Source organism: Apteryx rowi, unplaced genomic scaffold, assembly GCF_003343035.1.
Source record: "Apteryx rowi isolate R43461 unplaced genomic scaffold, aptRow1 scaffold_117, whole genome shotgun sequence".
NCBI classification, from domain to species: Eukaryota; Metazoa; Chordata; class Aves; order Apterygiformes; family Apterygidae; genus Apteryx; species Apteryx rowi.
This window is the reverse complement of record NW_020447386.1, coordinates 1,058,496-1,078,697: the sequence shown is the minus strand read 5'-3', so window position 1 is coordinate 1,078,697 and position 20,202 is coordinate 1,058,496. Positions and strand designations below refer to the sequence as shown.

Genomic DNA, 20,202 nt, shown 5'->3' with positions numbered 1-20,202 from the left:
CAATCAGGACTTTCTGTCAGATAGCAAAGGCCTCCTGGGCTGTGTCCAGAGTCCAGGCAGTTGCAGCTGGTACATCTTCCCACCAGAACATTTCTGTTTCAGAGGTTTGTAGGGCAGGGACAAGGAGCTCCTGCCAGCTAGTCACCTCACCCTTTTCCTGGGGGTAGTTTTACCAGCCTGCAGCAATTCCTAATGTGTGTGTCCTGCCTAACCTCCTTTTGAATAAAATACTTATTGGGAATGGTACTGGCATGTACAGTACAGGTATTTGAAATAACAGTGGCTACTTATCCTACAGTAGCTGCAGCTGTCCATTAGTCCAGCTTCTAATTCACCAGCCATTCCCACCTGCTGGGATACTTACCTCTGGGATTTGTATGCTGTGAACTAACTGAGTGATGCCATAACTGTCCATTTCTCTATGCTCTTAATTGTGGTAGCAAGAAGAATGTGTGCAGCCCAGATGTGACTACAAAAGGGACCAGTTAAAATCATACCCAGGCCAATGGGCACATCCATAAGTGCATGGCTGATTGTACCTGCTCAGAGGATACATCAGCAAGTGATCACTCTACATAGTGCAAGCACAGACCAAGTGACAAAATAATCCTTCTGTCACTTGCCTCCTACGAGAAAAACTCTTCTATCCCTTCAGTGTACTCGGTAATAAATTCATATTCTCTTTTTGAGGAATTGCTCCTCAAATAGCTCCCTTCAAATCTAAACTTTTTAATAGTGACTGGCAAGAAAAAGAAGGATGATTTTGTATGTTGTGGAAAAGGAAATCAAAGCTGACCACATAGATTGCATTTCTGGGAGTGTACCACTAGTACATACCAGATTTTGTCTTGTGGGGAAGCTGCCCGTATGATGGGCTTTGCCCATGGGACATTTACTTTTTTGGATAACGTAATGAAGCTTGAATCTCTTGCTTTCTAATTGCCTTAGTAGTGAGAAGGTTAAGGCATCCAGTAACAGTCCCTGAGAGATGTTCATCTACAGCAGGAAAGGGCCTCTGTAAGGGTCACTTTCCTTATATTTGGCTTAGGAAAAAAGCTTAGTCAGTCCTGCTCTCTTGTGACAGTCTGTGCTTCTTCCCACTACTTCTGAAGTAGTTGGCCAATTTCAACAAAATTTGACCCAGAAATAGATGCAAAATTTTAACAAGTTCTGTGAAAAAAGGCAGCTGTGCAGCAGAGAGAACAGAGAGGAAAACTGCAATGTAGATCTGCTTATTACTTATTTTTACTTATTACTTATTTTTTACTTTACTTATTACTTATTTACTTTACTTATTAGACACTAGAGAACCCCCTCCCCACAGGGGAGACACTTAAAAAAATACCTTAACTATAAGAAAAGCTTCAGTCAGAGCCTGCATGTTCTTTAGACTTCAGAGTCCATCAGCCACAAACCCAAATCAGTAGSAGACCATGATTCATTTGTTCTGATGCTTATAAAACTAGCTGTTTCATTTTACTTCTCTCTGCTTTGATACCACATTGGGGCCTGGACAGGATATGTGTGAGGAAAATATTGTCTTTGCATTGTAGTTATGGAAGAGCTTCAAATCTGTGTATTGTTCTTTATACCAAGGTTTTATTTTGGCTCACAAACTTTGGCCCTCCACAGTCCCTCTGTAGGACTGAATACTGTGTCAGTGCCTGTGAAAAAGGGAGGTGTGAAGAGAGGACCGTTGGAGACTCAGGTTTCTGATCACTCTTACAACAGTCTGGAGGACAAAGCTGGAGAGAAGAGGTTTTCCCTTGGGCTAGACAGCCTTTGATCCTATCTGGCACAGTAGTGAAACTGGGCTGTTGTGCCATGCTGGTACATGAAGGTAGAGAGTGATGAGGCAAGCAGAATGCTTTTCTTAGCAAGGAACATGTGGAGTCCAAGCTTTGTCATCTTTTTACTGCTATGTAAAATCTGACATGAATTCCATGTCTTTTTCACCAAACCATGTTGTTTTCAGCCAGTGTTTCCTCTGGCTTTTGGCTGCCAAATTGGCTGCCTTATTCTAATTTCTTGTGTGACTCTGTTCCTCTCTCCCTGGTTAGCAGTGTTGCAGATATCTAGAAGTTGTTGGATTTGACTCTCTGGGGTGCCAGGTTTTTAGTGGGGCACCTGTGTCCCTGGCAGTTGCCTGCCCAGGTAGCCTCAGCATAGCCTGGCATGTTGACCTCCCTCGAGGGATTTTGCAATGCTTATCTCTTAACTCTGTGTCAGCTGACATAGGTATGGAGAGAGTGAGTGTGTTATTTTTGATATTTTACTTTTGTGAGTGGTTCCTTATATCTTTGCTACAAGTAATTCCTGTATTTTTATGAATGAGTCTTATCTGTGTTTATGTATAAGTGCAACCAGGGATTTTACACAAATTTAAAAAACTGTCTTTACTACCTTCCATATCTTTAGCATCAAACCACTGCCCAGGAATTAATAAACCTTCACTTTCTTATAACCCAGCTCCTGTTTGCATTTGGGCTTGCAGCAGTGAAATCGTAATTCTGTTTTGATGTGTTTGATAATAGTATAATTTTTCACATGTCAGCAGATTTATGATGGCATAAAACCAGGATTATGACTTCAATGCAGGATAACGTGAAGGAGGAGCTGAGATATAAGGGAGAATGCGGTTGTTCACAAACATATTTTTACTGCATAATAAATAGAAAAATGTTACGGTTTGGTATGTTTCATGTTCTGCAATGCCTTCTTTCTATAGGTTTGTTCTAGTCTGAATGATCTCTCCTAAGGAATGGTTTTTAATGAAAAACAAACCATACAAAGGTTCTGAGTTCTTAAAAGATGGATATTATTTTAATATGGGGTGTCAAGATCATTGGATCTTTCCTGATTTGTGGTCATAGATCCACTGTGCTGTAACGGATATGGCACTATAGATATGCTCATTTCAGGTCAGGCAACCTTGTCCATTTTATTTATGATTATTATTAACAGAAATGCTAGCTGTCAGACACGATCAACATGAATCAGCCCAAGGCCCCTTTAAGAGAAGCTATAGAGTCTTTAAGAGCATCACCAGCAGCCCTGTCAGATTTCACAATTACTTTTGAAGTTCTGACACATTGGAGAGACATAATTTTTTTCTTGAGATTAAGATCTTGTCTTTCAATGCTCTTAAGTGCATTATTTGTATGTGTAGGTGCTTCTGCACTCGTCATACACTAAGCATCAGACATGCATTGACAGCTTTTGAAAGATAAAGCGAGTTCATATTCATCAGTGTTAGCCTTGGGTTAAATTTTGGGCTTTACATGGGTACATGTGGACTTCACAGACAGCCCAGTATCCTGCGTACAAAATAAAAAAATCAGGAAAATTATTTTTCCCCTTACATTCTGCTACCTACTGAAAGATCATGTGTTTACATCATGAACCATGTAAGCCTTCTCCTTGAAGCTAACCTAAGAGTTTAATAAATATTCCAGTCTTTCTAGCATTTAACATTGATCCTATAACATCATGTCAGCGTATATTTTCCCAGAGTGACTGCTTATGGCAGAAACAGAGCTATTTAGCCCTGATCTACAGCTGTACATTTCAAAGCTTTGTACACCTGCTCTTTAATCCACCACATGGTGTAAGTAGTATTATAGACCCCATTTTACAGGTGGAGAAGTCAAGGCAGAGGGCTTTACTGACTTGGCCAAAGCCTATAATCAAGTGAGAGCCAGATCCAGGATTAAATGGCAGGCACCCTTGACTCCTAACTTCAGCCTCAGCTGATTTGGCCACACATCTACTCCTGCCCTTGCCCTTGCCCTTGCCCTTGCCCTTGCCCTTGCCCTTGCCCTTGCCTTTGCCCTTACCCTTGCTCAGCAGCAGGGCAGGCTCTCCCTCCTGGCCTCTGCCCCCAGCATCCATGCAAGCATGCCTTCTCTGCTTTCTTTGCTCATGCCATCAACCTTTTCCCTGTAAGAAGGAATCAGCATCTCAGCCATTTGTCTGCCTCTGAGTCTAGTCTCTTCTCTCTCAGGTAGGCATTACTGGCTTGAACATGGCTCTGAAGTGTTAGGGCACAGTTTGTACGGTAATCACTAGCATCAGTTATATATTATTTTTTAATACCTCAGAGATTTCAAGTGCAATGGCCTAGTGCTGCTCCAYGGAAAGTCAATGACAAGCAAGCTTTTATAATACATACTCTTTTGTGTGATTGGGAAAAGCATTCAGGCTTAACTCCATTTAAACAAAGCCCTATTGGTATTCTGGGAACACAACAGGTATGAGAGATGCAGGCAGGGTGGCAGATTAGGACTTGCAAGATCTACGTTGCATTCTCAGTTGTGCTGCTGGCTTGCTGTATCACCTTGGGCAACTCATGTAATTTCTGTGTTCCCTGGTTCCCTGCTCATAAAACTAGATAATGGTGTTGTGAAAAAAGAAAAAACAGTGGGATCCTTAGATGAGAAGTGTTACGTATGGTTTACCTCTCTTCTGCTCTGTTTGGTAGCATTTTTCCCCAGTTTAGAATGGGTGTACATGGGTATTAATTAAATTAATTCTCAGTGCAAAATTTGACTGAATGATTTCAGAGGTGCAGCTTTACTGCTAGTTCCAGGTATGGGATCCTGTCAGCTGCGAGCTGAGAACAAGGCAAGAGACCAGACTCTAATTATGTTTACCCAGTAAAGCCAGGCACTGTTTGCATTCCCATGTAGTGTGCATGAATGCCTTCTTTCTGCCTTTTACCCCCATCTCCTGCATACATTGGTTATTGGTTCCTGCCCTTGAAATGCTTTATAACTGTCAGAGCCTGTGGGCCCAGCGGCATGGAAGGGTCTCTGAGAAAATTTGTAACAAGATGAGAGTTTCCTCAGAAACCACAGAGCTCTTGCTGAGGCTTTTTTCTTTCCTAGTCCTTTTAGGAAGGATTTGGTGCATAAGAGAGTTCCCTGCCTGTGTTACACGTGGTTAGATTGAAGGGCTATGGTGTATCCTTGACTAATCGTTGCTTACAACACTGTGCCAGGATGGGATGGTGCTCCCCCAAGCAGTGTGTGTGTTTTGATTTCTGATTCCCTCTAACTGAGGTTTTCTGAAACTGAGTCTGAGCCTGGAGCTTTGCACCAGACCTGTGCTGGTGCGGGGGCTGGGGCAGGAGCCAGGGCCGACAGGGTGAAACACTCAGGGCTGCGCTTGGCGGCCTGAGTGGGCTTGGGGTGAGCGGCGAGCGCTCAGCAGCAGGCATAACACAGCGGTGATTGCTGCTGCCGCCTGCCCACGGCACACACAGGGCTGGCTCACAGCAGGAGAGACCAAGGACTCAGGCAGTTCAGCCTTCCTCACTGTTGAATATCAGCGAGCACTAGAAAACAAAAACCTAAGGGACATTATTGATAGTAGGGCCCTATCTTCTAAACAAGTCTCACACAAACTCATAGCAGCTGGGAGAAAGTCATGGTTTCAAAATGCTGACTGCCTGAGCTTTAAACCTGTGCCCTGAGCTGCAGCTGTACTTTGCCAGCATTTGCGGGGCCCTGCTCCTACCAATCCAGGATATGACTTTTGTGTGTGCGCGTGTGTGTGTGCGTGCATGCGCAAACGTGCACAAGCATAAATCTTCTTTTTGCAGAGCACCTGTCTGACTACAGATAATTACAGTTTCTTGCTGCAGCATTTTATGGCTTTTGCAGTAAAATTTCGTGACTCCTTGCGGCTCTTCCTCAGTGCTAAGTTTCACCACCAAAGTAGACTGCTACATGATTTTAAACACCTCCATAAAAAGACAGACTGTTAAGACATAAAATATCTACAGTTAGAGTCCCTTTCCTCTCTTAACACTGTTCTCTAGGTTTCACTGGTGTTTCACTGGTGGAATGGCCTTAAAGATGGAGATTTAGAGGTTCCTGAAAAGCCCTGAAAACTCCATATTCAAACACATTCACTTTCTCAGAGCACTTAGTCCTGCCTTTGAAAGCAGTAGAAAAAGCCAGAGGCTGGATCCGTGGGTCATAAATTATGAGAGTCCATCTCTAACCAGTATTACACGGCATCACATTTTGAAACATGGCCAAAATGATAATGATGAAACAAAGCACCGTCAAAAAGAGCCTGAGCTCTTCATGTTGAATTCGAGTGAAAAGGAATTTGGTTTGTGTGAAGACTGCTTAAGGCATAGTGTAGGGAACTGAAAATTGTTCTTTGTATCACAAAGCCAAAGGTCTCCAACCTTTATGCTTTGCTTGCAAGTGACACTGGTAGCAACAGAGATACTAATTGATATCCTGCATTGTACCTTTACTATGACTAAGGATGTTCAGAATTATGGAGAAAAATGCTATTTGCATGCAGGTGATCCTCTATGCATGTGACTACTGGCCGGACAGCCTGTGAAGAGCAGAGGGAGGAGAAGCGTGGGCTTCAGCTACAATTTTTTTTGTTCATTAAAACAACAGCATTGATTTTCCCAGGTCAAAGCCAGGCCATTTCATGCAGCAAATCTGTGTTGAAAGGGATCAGAATAATCATTTTTTACACGCTTGACTACTGCATGCCAGCACTGAGCTTCAGCCACATGAACATAGGAGTGATTTAATAGAGGAAATGGCAGCAGGCTATTGTGCACAGTGAAGGCTCCATGTAACATGCATGATTGAGTTGCACACCATTAGGCTGGGTGTAAATAAAACCTGGTCCCTATGCTGGCACAGAGTTAGCTCACTGGAATGCCTCTACCACCATCCTGTCGGGAGCTAAGGCTCTTGCTGCAGAGCCCCCTGCACCCTCCAACCTCTGCCTTTACTGGCATCTAGTAGTCAAGAGTGCATCTATTTGTTGCAGTGCTGTAATAACAGTAAACAGCTTCTTACAGAATAACACCGCAAAACTGACAAATACCCATTAAACCAAAATTCAGCCCAAAGTGAGATAAATATTTAGAAGAGACTCTGGTCCATTTTTGCTAGGGTTGTGGCTGCTGAAAACTCAGTGCCTGCTATGTGCATCTTCCCTGGAGCTTCTCCTAGATTGCTTGTCAAGCTGCCATACTGCAGGAGGGCTGCTTCCTGATCTGGTTTCAGCAGGGCTCATTCACTGGCTCTAAACTGCCCTGAAAAGCTCCTTTTAAAATAAGTCAGTAATTCAGGAAGCATGGTTAGGAAAGGGACAGGATGGGTAGAAAAAGTCACARGTGGGCAGTACCTCCAGATGCTCAGAGTTCCCTGAGTTTATACCAGTATAGAAGCAACATATCTTTTATAGGCATGGACAGAAGATTGTAAGCAAGAGTCTCTTTATTCCTACGTACAGCAAACAGTTATTTCTAGCCTCAGATGCCCATGTACTGCTTATTGATTCATAAGGGCAGGATTGCATGCAAGTCCACACAGAATATGGCCTGAAATATTTTATAGTAAGGTGGACATAGAAGGTTGTCTTTTGAATGATGAATCCTGTCACGGTTTCCTATGCCAGGTGTTCAGGTGCAACATGCACCTTCCTAAGTAATCTGAGTTGCCAGGATGAGCGAACGCTGTTTAGATGTTCTGGCAATAAACACTTGGATTCCTTGGTGTTTGGAGTACTGACCTCAAGATGGACACCCTGAGTGCTTTTGATGAAGTCTTTAGACCTTCAGAGGGAGCTTGCACTTGAAAGCATTGACAATGCCTTGAAAAACTGGGAGGGGAGCTTAGCACTGTGCAAGTAGCACGAAAATCCAAGGAGGAGTGAATAGCTATGTGCTCTGTGCTGGGGAAAGGGCACTGTAGAGTAAACTTGGAGGAAGGAAGTCAATGGAACGGGGAGGAGCTGATCCCATCACGGACAATTGACCATGAGGGCAGATCCTGTAGGAAATAGGAGTGAGCAGGGAAGTCACTGGGGAATCTTCAACTCCACCAAAGCAGGAGCCCAGTTGTGAGACACTGAAGAGCAGCAGGGGGAACAGGATCGATTATCTTTGCCAGTAAGCAAACAGTCTGAAGCTACAGGAGAGGCTGAAACTATTGCTACTGCAAGGAGAGTGTTCCTTGGAAATGAAGCCACAGGAGAAACAGTGTGAGATTAGGAGTTCTGTTCTACTTAGCCAGGGTTGGTTTTTGTAATCACCTTCAGTTTGGGTGGACTGTCTATTGAAAACAGCAAAATGCTGAAGAGTAAGTTCTGTACACAAAAGCAATTGTACATCCCATAATACTTAGTGCAGTGGAGAATAGCTTGGACCCTATATCCTGGAGCCTTTGAGCGCACACTATAAACTTCTGAAATTATGATATATCAAGTTACAATTTCATTTTCTATTTGCAACACTTTGAAATTCCTAGGATAGCAGTTGCTTTGCATTCCATTCAGATGCATCCTGTTTTGAAGACATATGCATCGTGCTTCTTTTCATGGAGGTTTTGCATTTATACTCTGTGCTTTACCTTTTTCACAGAAAAGATGCTCAGGCTGGAATGTGTGCTTGGAAAGCAATCTAAAGCAAATGTTCCAAAATATACAGTACTTAAGCAAAACCAGACCTCTCAGGATTTCTGCCGTGGTCAACACATACTTTTATGAGCACACATCTTTATGCAGTTGGGCAATTTTGCTGAGTTCAGTGAGTCTGTTCTTATCCTTAAAGTTACATTTGCACACTTAGCTGGCTTGGTCTGTGTTTCTAATACCTTAAGGATGAAGGCTTCTCTGGGCTTGTCTTTGCTGAAGTATGTTATAGCTTCAGTGCTACTCTTCAGTCAGATCTGCTCTCACGCTACACACCTTCAGTGCTGTGTTACTCCTTTTATCTTAATTTTAAATTGGCCAGTCTTTGGCAGGGCTTAGCCTATAGCTCAAGGTAGCACTGCTCATCAGTTGCTAAGATAGATCTTGTATTCTATGCATTTTCAGCGCTATTTCATAGTGTGGTTACTCATGCTCAAGCTAGGCTAACTCAAGAGGGATTATTTGCAGTGTGGATAACTTCAAGCTAAGTGAAAAACATACCCTTCAAGGTGGATGAAGAAGACATTTAGCAAACAGCATGTTGTTTTATATGTGTTTGCATATGGTCATAAATGAAAGTGTTGTTATTTGGTACTGGTTTCAGCTTACTGTATTTCTTTAAGATCAATTTTTGTTACATATTTCTTTTTAATGGAAAAGGAGTGAATCCTACTTACATGGCAGGACAGCTGGTTTGCCAAGGATGCTGGGGGAAGGTGAATGTGCACCCACTCCCAGGGGTGGGGGAGAGGCAGGATGGACCTGAATGTGTGCTGCTCGTGTGCTGAGCTGCCAGGCTGACTGTTGTCTTTGTAAGAGATGTGCAGGGAAGTAGGGGAGTGGTTCGCTGTAATTCCTACAAAGCATTTTATTAATTATACAGTCAAAATTTATGAGTTCCTAACCCCATCAAACACTATCAATAAATTCATGTCTTCAAATGGGTATTTTGCATGTAAATGGAAAACTGTATTCATTTAAAAAATTTAATCATTTTCTGTGTGTATTATCATGGATGAGCAAGCTGTCAACTGCTATGTGGCATTCACCCTGAAACTCTGCTTTGGTTCCATCTTCCTTACTGATCCCAGTTAATGTGAAATCAGAAGAAAACAGAGAATAAATGGAGGGACCAGTAGCAGGAGTCCCCTGTCAAGAGACACTGTTATTTTCTGTACCTGGACTAATAGGCATTGCATATTTAGAATAAACTAGATTCTGTTTGGCTTCACTACAAACATGCAGGAGATCTTCCATTTCATTTCTCCCCAAAGCACGCTAAACCTCAGATAAATCATCCTGAGACAGCATTCAAGGCTCAGATAAAAAGAAGTCCTTCTTCCTCTTTCTTCTCTCACTTGCACACTGACCTGCCTGCTGTGATGCTGCAGTCAGACCTGCGCAGGTGCCTCCTCGCCCCAGCTCTCTAATGCAGCACAATTACTTCAGTGAGTCTCTGGGCAGCCCTGAGAGTCTGTCCACCTACACGAGGTCTCCCTGCCTCCCTGTCTCGTCGCTTTGACAGTGCAAAGACCCAACAGGCTCGGTGTGTTGTGATAACCCACAGACAATCCAGACGTGAACTCTGACTAGGAAAACATAATGAGCTCATGTTAGCATAGCTACTGCCACTATGGCAGGCTCCTCTGCCTCTCTGCGAAGGAATAAGCACTATTAGCCAGAGCCTCAGGTTGGAGCCCTCCATCTAGACAATGGGCTTCTGTTTTTCTTTGAGCCAAATGGATATGAATGGCAGCTGAATGCAAGAATATTTGCCATCATCCCTGTAATTCATACCCTCGTGACATCTGTTTTGCTTTGCTCCAAATAAAAGCCTGATTCTGGTCTCATGGCATCCCACTGCATTCAGGGGAATTGCCCTTCCCAGAGCACCTCAGGATTGCGCTTTGACTCTGATTGGAGAGGCAGTTCTTCCAGCGGGGATGGTTTAAAACTGCTCCATTACACAAGAAGGTAGTGTTAAGAAAAACAGCCACAGTGGGAAAAGAAGAAAACAAAAAGGAGGCACATCAAACATTACAGGAAGGGCACAGCCTTAGTCGTAGTTCTGCCATGCATGTCACAACTGGACTGAACAAATTTCCAGCATGTTCAGATGCTTCCTTGAAATGCCAGAGCAAGTCTGTAGGCATCATTAGTATGCTCCTCCCATGGAAGTGGATGTGACCATTAACACAGGGCACAATGTAAAAAGAATTAGCTGTGTTTGCTTTGTATTACACAGAAGGTCAGAGCTGATGTTTGTACCAGCCTTGCTGGCTCTAAAAAATGATGAGTAGCAAAGACAGATAAGAGATCATTTTTAACTGACAAAATTTGAAAGTCTGCTCCTGTGAAAGACCATGACCAAGAGCTTGAAAAGTATCTTTAAAAGTATATAGTGCCTAAATCCCTTTGGTCTGGACTTGAGTGACACTTGGGATATACCTTCACATCTAAGCAAGTGGAAGGCTTGTTTACCAGCAGGGGCTGAGGACTTTGCAGGATCTCTGTCTGCCTTTAACAAATCTTAATAGTCTGCCATTGTGTCTCACCTCCCTTGAAGTTCACAGCTGCTCTTGCCTTTTGGTTGCTTCTCTCTAGCATCACTGACTAGAGTCACCCTTAGCATTTCAGTTTGTTGGTGCCTTCTCAAAGAATGTGTCTCTTATTGCCGCAAGTCTTTAGCTATGGTAGTGGGTCAGCTCTTGCTTTTCCTTCTGTCATCCTTTTGATTCTCCTTTTGACAGGGCAGTTTCATCTAGGACCTAATTGCAGCACATTGAAAGTAAGTGAAGGCTGCCATTGACTTCAAGTGGGCATTAGAACAGGTTTAAAATAACTTCTACTTGCTGGTTTTTGTAAGGCTTCATTTGTTCTAGTGTAGACTTACTTGCTGGGCTACTGTTTTAGCAGCAATACAAGTATGATAGGTGTCACAGGATGCGCTGTTCAAATCTCAGGCCATTTGGTATAAATGGGCATTATAGAGATCTCTCTCTGTCTGACTTGACTTTGCTCTCCTTATCTTTCATAGTGTGATCTGAGATGCCAAGGAATGCGTTGGAAATAAAAGGTCTGTAGACTAGGTTTTTCAGATAGATAGCAAGATAGAACTTTCGCATCCATTTTAAAGCTAGGATATACAGGTTAGTTTGCTTGCTAACTATTGGTTTCTGGTAGACTGCTGCACTCAGAAATCAATGGGACAAGATGTGATAGTTTGCAAAGTCAGCACAGAAATAGACACCCATGACTGAAACTAGGTATTGCTTTGTTACTTGAAAATCCGAAAACTAGGCAATCAGTAGATTTTTTTGGAGGTTTTTTTTTTTTTTTGCTTTCATTCAAGCACCAACTTAGCAGACATGTTGAAGCTATTTACATTTAAATTTCAATAAATGTAGTTATAGAGATTTCTTTAAATGATTTTATCTTGTTTTTAAAATAAAATCTGCATGATCATTCTGCATCCCTTCCCTGCTGGCATGAGGTTTTGTTCTTGCTGCCAAGAGAGTCAGTTAATAGTTTCATTCAAGCTTGCTGGCTCTGGCTTTTGTTTTTGGTTTCTCCTATCCGCTCCACTCCTGCTGTCTCTTATGGGGGACCCTGCAGGAGTTGTCAGCTACAAAATCAACCTTTTTTTCACCCAGCCATCTCTCTGGTTGTACTAAACTGAGCAGGGAAATGAAACCAGTTTGTTTTCTTTCTTCTGTGTGTCTGCTCTTTCTCCTAACAACCCATATGCTCCTGCCTCAACTTCCTTACTGCTGCCATCAGGCCAGTGACATACTTTCTCTCCCTTGCTTTGCCATAGGCCCTGACTTGGCGACTCACATGGCAGATGGTTTCCGTATGGCGTAGGTTTTGTCAACCTGGTATATTTTTGGCTATTGCACTGCTCTCATCCACTGTGCTGGTATTATAAGGCAGATGACGTGCATGACCATTGGTACTGTAGCAGATACGGTGACTAGCCATTCTACCAGCTAGTCACTGCTGCTGTTGTCTAGACCTTTACTACTGCTAGAGTAAGTGTGTGAGTGGAGATGTTTTAGACAAATATTCCACTGAACAGAGACAAAGCTAATGCAACTTTGGTACCAATCACTGAGCTAGGACATGCTTAGTGCAGGCATTTTGTCCTCTTTAGTGTTCTTACTGCTCGAGCCACCTTAGAAGGGTGTTATGGAAAGGACTAGGTATACTGGTACTCAATGCCAGTGTACTAGTGGAACTTGGGTGTCAAAGTGCTTTTTATGCTATGATTAAAAGAAAAAGAAAAAACAACAACTCAAGATGGACTGTGCAGAGGCTGCCTAATATTTGTCCTTTGGCTATAAGAGCCAATGTCAGTAAAGAGACTGTAAAACAAACCCAGAACCTATTAGCACAGATCCAGCCTGTGCTGTGGCCTTTCAGCATACCCATACACACTAAGACCTAAGCAAAGTGAAGCAACCACAAGCTCTGGAAGCTCTAGGGTATGTGTGGCCTCTGAGGATCAACTGCTGGAGTCAGGTACCTAGGTACATGTTAGGCACTGACTTGTGGTGAGCAGGTACCTCACGTCCCATCTCCAGGCAGCCCCAAACATCAATGGCCTCTCTGGGGTCTCTCTCTGTTTTCTTCCATGTGTGCTAATGCAATAAGACAATTTCTGCATTTGTAGGTTCACAGAGACGGAAAATTATTCCAGCTTTATCACTTGATACAGCTTCCTCAGCCAGGAAGCCTGCCAATAGCCCTGGGGTCCGCTGGGTGGATGGACCTCTGCGAAGTGGACAGAGGGGGCTAGGTGAGCCCTTTGAGATCAAAGTCTATGAGATAGATGATGTGGAACGACTTCAACGGCGACGAGGTGGGGACAGCAAGGTGAGTGCAATCCATGTCATCTGTCTCCTTCCTCCTGGGACAGGGTATTCAGATCATGTGGTCAAAGGTGTACAGTATTGTATATGACTAATTCAACAAGCAGCAAAACCTGTATCTCATTTAAGAGCAATTGCAACTCAAGTCATGCCTTCTTCAGTGGGAGCTCACAGAGATTGGTCCCTTGTATTTTTGCCCTTGATGGCCTTGATGTCTTAGTGGCTCCTGTGCTCCAGCATCTCTCGTCACATCTGTCTTTCAAGGCAGCAATGATGCCTCAAGTGCTTTGATGATATGGTTCTCAGGATAGCTAATTTCTTCTCATTAACAGATTTGTTTCTGCAAACCTCCCCCCTCCCAGCTTAAGAAAAAATTAGAGAATTGTAAAGGTCAGCTCTTGAGAGATGTGATTGGGGAGGATATCTGAAGTTGGTGGGATAGCACCAATTTTGCAGTAACTGTGTATATAGCTTTTTTAATTATTATTTTAAGGCATTTTCTTTTCTGGCCTCCGTCACTTGGTTTGGCTGTTTGTGGTGTTGTCTGATATGGTTTTATCTGGAGAAAAACTTCAGTTGGTGGGGTAGGGATGGTTTCTACCACACTTCCCCCACACAGCAGATCTATTTACAGAGCAGAAGGCAGAGCAGTGTTGAGACCCTCACACAGGCTTGGAGGAGGCTAGTTCTGCTACTGGGACTCCTCCCAGTCTAGTCAGGGTAGCACAGACCTCACCATAGGTTCACTTGGTGCACATCTCAGTGGCTACCATGATTCAGAAGTCATACAAAGTCAGTCTGGGTTTCTCTGGACAACATGGCAGCCTGTCCTGCTGCTGTGCCCCAAATCTTTGCAGAAAATACATCTTTGTTATTAATGATTATGAATTGCTAGTTTTTCACAGAAGCATACTCCTTTTGTTTAAGGATGTTTTAAATTTGATATTGCTATTAGTTCTCTTATTTAATAATATGACTACTGCATTTCTTATGCACAAAGCACAGAGACGTACTTACGATTTTAATATATCAAGCAATGGATTTCCTTCTCCCAAGTGCTTAGTTCTTTCTTAGCCAAAACTTCTGCTGACAAATAACAGAAATGTTTTGCTAGAGTTAATCTGATTTCAAGATGCTGTCTGTTATTAATTATTATGGTTTATTATTAACTATCACTGCAAAGTCTCCAAAGCTCACTGATGAGAAACATCAAAATCAAACAAAAGCAATAAATATAAAACAGGTGATAGATGATTTTGTGCAGTGATTCATATGCTTCCAGGGTAAATGGCTCATTGTCAGTATTATTGATTGGAAGATCATTTGGCTCAGTGAATCTAGCATGGGTATTTCTTCATCTATTCCTTCCCTGCTCCTTTCTCCTGGTTGGCAGGAAGTGATATGTTTCAATGCCAAGCTGAAAATCCTGGAGCATCGCCAGCAGAGAATTGCAGAGGTCAAGGCCAAGTATGAGTGGTTAATGAGAGAACTGGAGGTGACCAAACAGTACCTGATGCTGGATCCGAATAAATGGCTCAGTGAATGTAAGGATGTTGTTTTATTGCCTAGACTCATAGGTGTCCTTTATTTCACTGGGGATAGCAAGGGGAGCAGAAGCGTTTGCTGAGAATGAGATATGAGCTACTGTGTTTGTAAACTAAAAAGAACTGACATATGACCTAAGAGTAAGATTTAGATTGACTGTATTTCTAGAACTATTTCCTATAATTCTTATTAAATGTTGACAGTAGAACTGAACAATCCTTTTTGCCTGAGAGCTGAATGTTGAAATGGTACAGCACTGTAGTGGTGAATATTGCCATTGGTAGATTAATGCTCATGCGTTTCAGTCCACAGCTCCTGAAAATTAGTTGGGTTTTTTTTTGGCCTCAGATCGCTCAGACATATAAGCAATACTATAAATCTGCTCTTCTATACCACAAAATAACACTGTGGAGCAAATTTGTCCATTCGCACCAGTGGGCTCACACGAAGAATGAATTTGGCCCATTTTTTATAACTATAGACATGTAAAGTTCAGAGAGATTAAAGGGCATTCATATTCAAATGAAGAAGGACCTCAACACCTAGAAGGAAAAAGATACAGAAAATTGCAGCAATTGTACAATAAGTTTTAATATTAGCAAGCAGATGAGTGAATAACAGAGTTCTAGAAAAAATGGAGTTTCAGTATATTTAGGATAAGTCTACCTGCAGGTGGTAAAAGGAGGTTGTCTGCTGTGTTCTCTTAACACATCCTCACTCTTCATTTGACAGTTACCACAAATAAGTTATCACTACATTGGTCCATCTTGCAAAACAACCATGGTGTATGTTTCAGAAACGCTATTAAGCAACAGAGGTAAAAGGGACAAATTTAAAGGGAGCAGAGAATTTGGCAGTCTGATTTGTTTGATGCCTTTGCTCCCCACTCCAATGTGAGAAGTGCAGTGAGCCACAAGGACAGTGCAGACCCCAGAGCCCAGGGAGGACCAGMAGTGGTGGTAAAGGCTGCGTAGTGCAAAGTCAGGGCCCATGGGAGCTGCTGACAGCTGGTCTCTGGCTGCGTGCAGGAACCTAAGCTGGAGTTATTTGTATGTACTCCTTCCCAAACCACTCTTGAGAGGGCTAGTGAGAACCACATAAAATGGGGCAAGTGGAAGGAGGTTGAGGGGTGGTTTCTGATTCTCAGTTCTGAATTCAGCAAAGGACTTGTTCTCACAGGGCAAAGTGCAATGTCTTTCTGTTCAGCAGAACGCGTGAGATAGATAGAGTCAGTACATCTTAAACACATGGCCTGAATAGGGGTGAACTGAAGTATGTGCTTAGCATTAACAAGTTGCTTAAGCATGGTGCTGAAGCAGGACCTGAATGTAGACAATCAAAATGAATGTAAACAGATTTAACTTACCCTGATTTACACTTCACTGCTGAATTTCCCCATCATGTTCAACCACATGGACCAAAGATTAAAATGAGGCCTGCAGGTGCTTCATGCCAGTTTATAGGCAGAGAGCTGCATGGTTGCTGGAAGAATAGTTCTGGTGGCTTTTGTGAGGTAACGAATAGGTGGCAGTGTGGTAAAGAGCATCTGCAGCTCTGGAGAGGATGGAAGAGCACATCACTCAAGAAATGATCTAATGCAGCGTTAACAGGATTTTTCAGTATCAGCAAGCTACTGTGCCATTTTATTAGCCATTAAATAGAAAAGGCAACTTTTAATGACAGTGGCAAGCCAGAGATAATGTTTATACAGTACCAATGGGCTTGAAGGCTTGAGTTAAGCCTCTCACAGCACCCAGAACTGGTTTTGATTGCTTTTTCTATCTGTGTATTTTCTTTACCACAGTTGACTTGGAGCAGGTATTTGAGCTGGATTCTCTGGAATACCTAGAGGCCCTGGAATGTGTGACTGAGCGTTTGGAAAATCGTGTCAACTTCTGCAAGGCCCACCTCATGATGATCACCTGTTTTGACATCACTTCTAGGCGTCGATAGAGAACAAAGCTCAGGAGAATTTCAATGCGAATCTCTGCCATCCTCCTTTTTCCTTCTGATTAGCATCCCAAAGACAACAGAATGAGGATGAAGGTTCGAGTCAAGTCTCAGTTGTGTGTATGAGAGATTTGCTTTATTATACCGAAGAGCAGTTAAAAAAAAAAAAAAGGATGAGCACAAAAAAATGGAGATAAAAGGATGTTGATTCTCTTAGCGTAAAAGAGCACTTTGAGGAACCTTTAAGGACCTGTCTGTAAATAAGAACTGCTGGCAGAAGAGACTTCTTTCCCTACATTAGCTGAGGAAGGAGGAGAAAGGTGGTTGTAGACTTCCACTGAGAGGTCCATTTAAAAAAAAAACCTACCCAGAAAGACTGTTTAAGTGCCTTGCAAATCTTTATTATCCAAACATTTATGTTCATACTTTCTTGTGTACAGATGGTGCTAGTCGAGAAAAGAAAAAGGAAAAAAACAAACACACTTTTGAAATGTATTTACAGCTTGTTTTTCTCTTGGTGTTTTCTCCTATTTCAGACTTGCTGTTTCTAAGTAACTTGTGTTTGTAGAGATATTTCCTAATCAGTACAACATATGAATAAATGTTAACTGTCTTTTATTGTTAGCAGAGTAAGGCCACTCAAAGAGAAATTTAACTTTCCTAGATGACCCCAAAAATATTTCTAGCTGTGAGTGAGGTCTGATTATCTGCTCTTCTGTACTATCTTATATTGGAGGACACAGTAATTTTCCCAACCTGTAGATTCTGCAATATATGAGAGAAGAGAGGTGAGATTACCGTGAAGTAAGTATCTTTTCCATTTGATCCAACCCCATAATTTGTTTTCTTTTTCATCTATTTTTAGCTTTGCACTACCTAGAGTTATGGATGAGAGGGCACTTTTATCCTAACCCTTTCTCTGGTGCTAATAACTTGCTGGAAAATTACTCTTTAGGCTGAGGGCTCCCATGCTTATCAGTCCAAAAATGAGTGATTTATTCTTTCTTTCTTTCTTGAGAATATGACTGATAAAATTTAATTTTGCCTCTTTTTGACTAATACCACTTCAAAACATGTTTTGGCAGCTTTTGTTCCCTGACCCAATCTGTCCATAGTCATAGCTATATGAGAAGTGCATGCTCTGTTCAGTTCTAACTAGTCCAGAAATAAACATGGGTTTGTGAGTGAGTGGATGCAGCACATCAGAATTGTTGGCTGTGACAATTTCCTTATCAACACTTTCTCATTGAAGCCATGGCAAAATTCTCATTCGTGTCAAAAGTACAAGGGTCTGGGCACATCCAGATATTCTACTTTTTTGTGTCTTTAGCTATAATAACAAACRGTAGGTGGGAAGGAACATCCTTTATGTTGCATAAAGAAATGTGTGAAATTTGCATTTCTATTATGTGTGAGCATACAGGATTTTGTGGTGTGGGTTTCTTCTTCTTTTACACTGAAATAAGCCCATTCACAAAAATTCCTCTCTCACATACACTTATGCAACCCTCCTGTTGCTTATGTGAAACTAAGAGCATCATTTAACACATATTCGATGTGCATCRATTTACTGTTCTTAAACACAACTCTTGCTTTACCTGCAGTACCACATTAATGCCATATTACAATATCCCAAGTTGCAACTCCCAATGGAAAAAAATACAAAAATACTGTTAGATTCTTCTAGTGGTTGTCTGGAAAACCTGCAAATTAGATAGAAATAACTTTTATATAGTTTTATTTTAATACCCTAAAATATGTAATAACAAATCTTATTCCTTCTATCAGCCTTGTCACTGGATTCTGTAGAAGATCCATTATTGTAAGTTACAGGATTATTTGGCGGGGGAAGGAAAAGGTCCTATATAAAAGTTGTTTTCTGTTTTATTCCACAGCATTTTCCTATCAGGAAACTCGCTCATATTCCAAGTAAGTATTAGAAGATATAGGTCTGCTCTCTCTTCCCTTCCCTCTCAAGGCAAAAAAAAAAAAAAAAAAAAAAATTCTCGAACAACTTATTTCTCTAGTTTTGTTTTTCCTTGTAATGATTTCAATGGAGCTGGTTGTGTATCAAGTCTGTTGAGCCCATCTCTTCTCCACAGAGCCCCATGAACTTAATAGACAGCTCCACAGAGCCATGGGAATTGCCAGGGCGGTTTTATGCTGGATGAAGATCTAGCATCTCTGGGGTACAGAGTCCATCCTTCTTTGTGGGCTTAGTCCCGCAGAGCCCCAGGTACACGCTGTCAAGTCACACACCCACAGGAGAGAGGCTCACAGCTGGCTCCCATCTCTCACTCGCCTGCATTCCCAGGTAGGCCTGTATCACAGGCATCTGTGATGCTGTGCTTTGCCCCTCTCCCATGCCGGGGCCCACAGTCAAGGAAGACCTGCCAACTCGTGCACATGAAATCAAATGTTGCCTTCTTTTGCCTTAAGCAATTCTGAAAATGTGTTTATTAGAAAGTGTCACTGGGCTAATTGGATGCATAGTCCTTTCTCCGCTGAAAATAAGCAGCCCAAAATAGGTATGTTGTGTGCACTGGGGAGCTATGGTGAGATGGTAAATGGCAAATGGTACAATAAAAGCAAACAGATACTTGATGGAAACAAAGTGAAATCCTAGCAAATGGTGCATGCACAGAATGCATTTTTAACAAGAGTTGCTCCCTATACATATTCAGGGACTTATACGGATGTGGTAATGTTTCTGTAAATCAAGGGGGCAAATTTCAGAGCTATTGTAAAGTATCTGTTACTTACAGTATTCATCAGCATCATTACAGACTCAGCTAGTCAACATCTCTAGATTTGGTACTTCTGTAGATTATGAAGCATAACAAAAAGGCATCTGTCTAGCCATTATTTTAAACAGTAAGAGCATGTGCTTGTCGTGTTTATCATGATGGACGGAAATTTATCTGTGAAACCAAATGGATTACATCAAGGATGAATTTGGCATACTCAGAATTAAGTATTGACTGAGCATAATTGAAGCCCTTACAAATAATTTATTTCTGAGAACTTAATTCTAATGGCCATTGACACTCCCATTATATACCAGTATTTACATCCTAAAATGTATATGGTCTTTGCTGTTTTGACTTTCTGTCAGTGCATTTTAAAATTTGCCACTGTATTTTGGGGGAATGTTATGGCTTAATGCATAAAAGGGAATGAAAATTTACTGAGATTTAACATCTGTGAAATGTCTTCTTGGTGAATATAGCTTTTTTATTTTGGAATTTATATTTTTATACTTCAGATATACGCAAAACAGATAATTAAAAGCATCATGACCTTGCTATGAAATTGCCCTTAGTCTGCAGAAGCCAGCATTTTCCAGAAGACCCATACAGTTTGGCAAATAATCCAGGAA

At 41.9% G+C, this 20,202-nt stretch overlaps 1 protein-coding gene across 1 annotated transcript in view; it reads left to right on the top strand.

The window, feature by feature from the left end:
- The window catches only part of KIF26B (kinesin family member 26B), a 211,736-nt gene extending 194,308 nt beyond the window's left edge, over nt 1-17,428 (top strand). The window contains exons 12-14 of the mRNA XM_026082291.1: nt 13,130-13,332; nt 14,722-14,872; nt 16,678-17,428. Coding sequence (XP_025938076.1) covers nt 13,130-13,332; nt 14,722-14,872; nt 16,678-16,826 — 503 coding nt within the window. The 3' untranslated portion in view covers nt 16,827-17,428. The remainder of the gene's footprint in view (nt 1-13,129; nt 13,333-14,721; nt 14,873-16,677) is intronic.
- Nucleotides 17,429-20,202: the final 2,774 nt, after the last annotated feature.